This window comes from Amaranthus tricolor, chromosome 5 (genome assembly GCF_026212465.1).
Source record: "Amaranthus tricolor cultivar Red isolate AtriRed21 chromosome 5, ASM2621246v1, whole genome shotgun sequence".
In the NCBI taxonomy this organism is placed as follows: Eukaryota; Viridiplantae; Streptophyta; class Magnoliopsida; order Caryophyllales; family Amaranthaceae; genus Amaranthus; species Amaranthus tricolor.
The window spans coordinates 19,354,107-19,359,106 of record NC_080051.1 but is presented as its reverse complement, the minus strand read 5'-3'; the positions used below and the strand labels follow the sequence as shown (position 1 = coordinate 19,359,106).

The following is a 5,000-nucleotide window of genomic DNA, read 5'->3' as shown; positions in this document are numbered from 1 at the left end:
CAATAACAATACTTACTAGTTTAATATATTTTGAAATAAGCGCATACTAAAATAGTATGGATCAAATTCATATACTTCTTCCGTTTCAAATTAGTCGCAACATTGGTAAAAAGTAAAATCTTGTTTGATTCGTCTCATTACAAAGATTATTAATATCAAATTTTTATAAAATTTTATTATTTATAATTAAAAATATTAAGAATTGAATTAATACGCATAAAAAGTAATTATTGCAACCAAATTGAAAGGGAGCAAGTAAAATTTTCTATACGAAAGTACTGATTACGAATCTACGATTAAGATAATTGCGTGTTCTTACGGATTTCTGCTCTTTTAGTCAACTTACTTGATGTTATCTTACCAACATATTACAATCATCACTTAATCAATTACTAGCGCAATTTACTCGATTAAACAATGTGGATGATAATAACGAAAAGTTAAAAAATATAGATGAAAATAAAAGATAATATTTTTAGAAAAAAAAATTATAGTAAAATAAAATGACAAACTAAAATATAACAGTTTTCTAGGATAGAAGGAGTACTCTACAAGAATAAAAATCAAAAATTCAAAATTATAGTGATAAAATAATGAATAATACAACCTTTTGTTAATTTTTCTATAATAATATCAACTTTTAATTAATCATAAATAACACCAATTTAGGAGGTTTTTTTTTTTAAAATAATACTAACTTTAGTTTATTAACTTCTTTACCAATTTTTTTTGTCATCTAATCTCCTATAATTTGATTATTAACATGTTACGGATATTCTAGAAAAACACCCCTTAAGGGTATTATTTCGGATTAACCAAAAATTGCTATTATTATAGGAAAAAAAATAAATAAATTCTATCATCCCTCATAATTTTTCCTAAAATAAATTGTTAAACATAACACATGAAACTAAAATTAAACAATTATTTTATGTGTTAAGTCAGATTGAGTGTGGTAAAACTCTTAGCAAGTTGGATCAATGGTCCAATGATCTATTTGACTCAAACCGAACCAATTTACTAATTTTAATCTTAAAAATATACCCGCTTTTTATGATACGCATGAATATATATAATTTAAAACACTATGTAAAAGGTCTAGAACTTAGCGTTGTAAATTTTTACAATTATGATATGATTATGCAAAAATCAACCCTTTTACTATTTTTCTATAATAAGTTGGTACTTATTACTTAACAAATACTTTCTTTTTTTTAAAACAAAAATTTAAGTTCATTCATATCGAATTAAAACCAAAATTTTAATTGACCTTGCCTTAATAATCACTTCTATCTGACATTTTTATTCTTGACAAATGACATTGATGCAATGAAAATATTCTTATACTTTTTTTTTCATTATATTTGTTATTAATAGTAAAATTTTCTATAGTATATCATAGGATCTTGCTAACAGACGCCCCTAGCGCGTTTGTTAGTAAGGATAAAATCAATTTTAAATACTAAATTAGAATATATTTTAAACTTTTAATTATACATACATCAATTATATTACCTAATATTATAAATTTATCATCAAATCACGCATTAAAATATATTATATTATATCTATCTTTTATTTTATTTCTTGATTTACTTTTTGAAATTTGTTATTAACGGTTATTAAGGATGATGTGGAGTCCATTAAAAAGGGTAAGTAGTAAAGGGTAGTTGGGTAAGTAAGGTATATGGGGGTATATTCGTAATTACTTGTGTGTGAACTAAGGATATTTAGGTAAAAAAATATTAACAATAATAGAAATGGGACAACTAAAAAGACTTTGCCAAATAAGAAAATGGGACAACTAAATTAATTCAGTAAGAGTATTATTTTTGTTAACAAACATCCTAGGGGCATTCGTTAACTTTTGCCTATATCGACTATTTTAAAAGGGGAAAGTACACAAAATATCTTAAAATCTTCCCAATCAAGACACAATAAAATTCCATGAAGTAAGAAAAACAAAAACAAATGGTAGGCCAATCTTTTCCAAGATTCTTGTCATATTCCAAACTCCTTCCTTCACTCTTCCGGTTGCTATAAATACCAATATCTAACAAAAAGCCATTTGAAAATGACTCCGACTAAAAATAATTCAACTTCATAATAATCCGATAAGTAAATCCAATCCAATTATACCAATTGGACATATCAATTTGATTCATTTAATTGTTTATAATGATATTTTTATTTTTCCATCTCTTTTAATCAACTATATTTTCACTCTGACTTCTAATGGAAGCCCTACATTGCTTTTTATACAAATGAATTTATATTTTTTTTATTAATGCCATTTATATATTTACTTTTTACGTCTTATCTAGTCATTTAATTTTTTTTTTCGTTTTATATATCATTTCTTTTATCTATTTATGGGAAAAATTGTTCAAAATAATTTCATATATTGCTCATCTGCTATAAATAATTTATACTATTGATTATTTCTAAATAATCCAACTTTTGTATAATATTTGCTGACAACACCCCTTTTCACATTTTAACCAACTAATGTAGGTATTTATTGGCCGTTACACTTATTTCTTTTTCCCACTTATACTTCTTCGTTGACCTAAGTCTACTCCTCTTTGTTGGTAGATAGATATAATAGCCAGTTAAAATATGAAAATGGTTGTTGTTAGCAAGACAGCAAATAATATATAAAGGTTGAATTATTTAGAAATAATCATTATAGAAATTATTCATAGAAAATGGACAATAAATGAGATTATTCTGAACAATTTTTCCCAATTAATATCATATTTTATTCCCATACTAACACAACCAACCAAAATTAATATTGTATCTTAAAAATTACAGGTTAATTTAATAGTTAACAATTTTTCTTTTGATTTTTTTTATTCTCACTATCAAAGAAATGGTAATTTAGAACATTTACATGACTTTTCTCACACTCTAACCTTAGTGTTCATTCCTTTTTGCTATAAATATGAATAACATACCATCATTACCAAGTAAGTAAAACCCCATCATTTGTAAACCCAACACATACACTCTATAATTTTCTTGTTCATAATCATCAATGGCGGCATCAATTAGTCGTCGGCTTTTGGGTCTAATCATTTCATGCTTAATGATCAATCAAGTGTGTGGAGGAATTGAAGCACCAAAAGTGAAGCTAGATTTGTATTATGAAAGCTTGTGTCCATTTTGTGCCAACTTTATCATCAATCCTAATGGTGGACTTCCTGTCTTGTTTCAAAGTGGCTTGATTGATATTGTTGACCTTCGCCTTTTCCCTTGGGGAAATGCTTGGTTTACTTCCAATAACTCCTTTGTTTGTCAGGTATTTTTACTATCTGTCACAAGTAGAGATGTTGAATGGCGCGGTTCCACCCAACGTCTTAAGGATCGCGTCACATTTTAATGAATTATTAGTGGGTCAGGTTGATAACGGGGCAGGTTATTAGCGGGCTTTTGTGTGAAGGGTCGGGTCGGGCCGATCGGATAACTATAGAAATTGGCTGTATAATAAATAAGTTTTACCACTTCTTTTTAACATTTTTATACGATATTATATATATAGGTGGATCGACCTAACAAGGCATAAAGTAAAATAAAAATACTATTTTATGAACTATTAAAAAACAGGTCAAAGTGGGTTGGATTTAAATGGGCTTTGACCCGCCCCGCCCCGTTTAACATTTGACATGACCCGATCCACCCCGTTGAACACCTTTACTCACAAGTAACCAACTCAACCAAAAGCTTAAGTTGATAATTGAAGCCTTAAGATGTGTTATATATTCAAATATATTTTTTCATATGAGAGCCTTTTAGGTTAGAAATGTGGATGCAATACAGACCTTCCTCATATTTAGTTCGAAATACTCCAATTGAGTTTGAGGGCTGATTGAGATTTGAATCCGTAACCTTTTGCCACATTGACTTCTAATACCATGTTAAGAAATCAACTGAACAAAAAGTTTAAGTTGATAACTAATGTCCAACATATATTTTATACTCTAACATCAATTTTTTTTATATTGTTTTTTCTTTACATGATCATGATTATATCTACTTATAATTTGTTTGGTTTTTAAATGGTGATTTTTAGCATGGTCCTGATGAATGTTTGTTTAACACTATTGAAGCTTGTGCTATTGAAGCTTGGCCTACTTTGGTAACTCTTTTCTTTAATTCTATCCTTTTCTTTATTTACACAATACAGATTTGTATAGATTAGCATGTAGAAAGCTCATAGTCATGATAGTTGATTAATGATTTTATATTTCTTTTTGTCCCGTTTTATTTGGTAGATAAATGATTAATGTTCTTTTTGTAATTAAAAATTAGAAGTATTTGTATAATTCAAATATTTGTGATTGACAGGACGGTCATTTTCCTTTTATTACTTGCGTTGAGAGCCTTCTTTATGAGGGAAAGTACACAGAATGGGAGACTTGCTTCGACCGATTGGGCTTGGACCCTACACCTGTTACTACTTGCTACAAGGGTGAAACCGGTAAAAAGGTAAACTACAAACTCTATGAATTACTCCCGTTTTAATGTTAAAAGTACAATTAGTTTCTTAAAAATCTTACTCTAATCCAAACTACTTGTAGAAATATGAGTTGACGTTTTCCCTTGCATGATTGAAAAGAGTCGATGAGAGTGTTAAAATGTATTTGAGAGTTGAAAATAATACAGAAGATTAGTTTTCAGGATTAATTTTCCATCAATTATCAACAAATTAAACCTGGTATAAAAACTAGTATCACATAACCAATTGTTATACATACATACTCCCTCTGTTCCAATCAATTAGGAGCAAAGAAGAAAAATTGTGATTTTAAAGAAAAAATGAAAATTAATAATAAATGAAGAGAGATAAATTACGTGGATAAAATTAAAAGAGAGTGTATAAATGAGATTCAAAGAAAGTGATATGTCATTGTCTAAAAATAAAAATAATGTAAAATAAACGGAACAAATCAAAATGACAATTAATGCAATTATTAAATAGTGTGACAAAAAGAATC

General features: G+C 27.7%; 1 protein-coding gene across 1 annotated transcript in view; it reads left to right on the top strand.

The window, feature by feature from the left end:
• The first annotated feature begins 2,903 nt into the window (after window positions 1–2,903).
• LOC130813710 (gamma-interferon-responsive lysosomal thiol protein-like) overlaps window positions 2,904–5,000 on the top strand; it is a 3,302-nt gene continuing 1,205 nt past the window's right edge. The window contains exons 1-3 of the mRNA XM_057679557.1: window positions 2,904–3,304; window positions 4,076–4,141; window positions 4,351–4,491. Coding sequence (XP_057535540.1) covers window positions 3,041–3,304; window positions 4,076–4,141; window positions 4,351–4,491 — 471 coding nt within the window. The 5' untranslated portion in view covers window positions 2,904–3,040. The remainder of the gene's footprint in view (window positions 3,305–4,075; window positions 4,142–4,350; window positions 4,492–5,000) is intronic.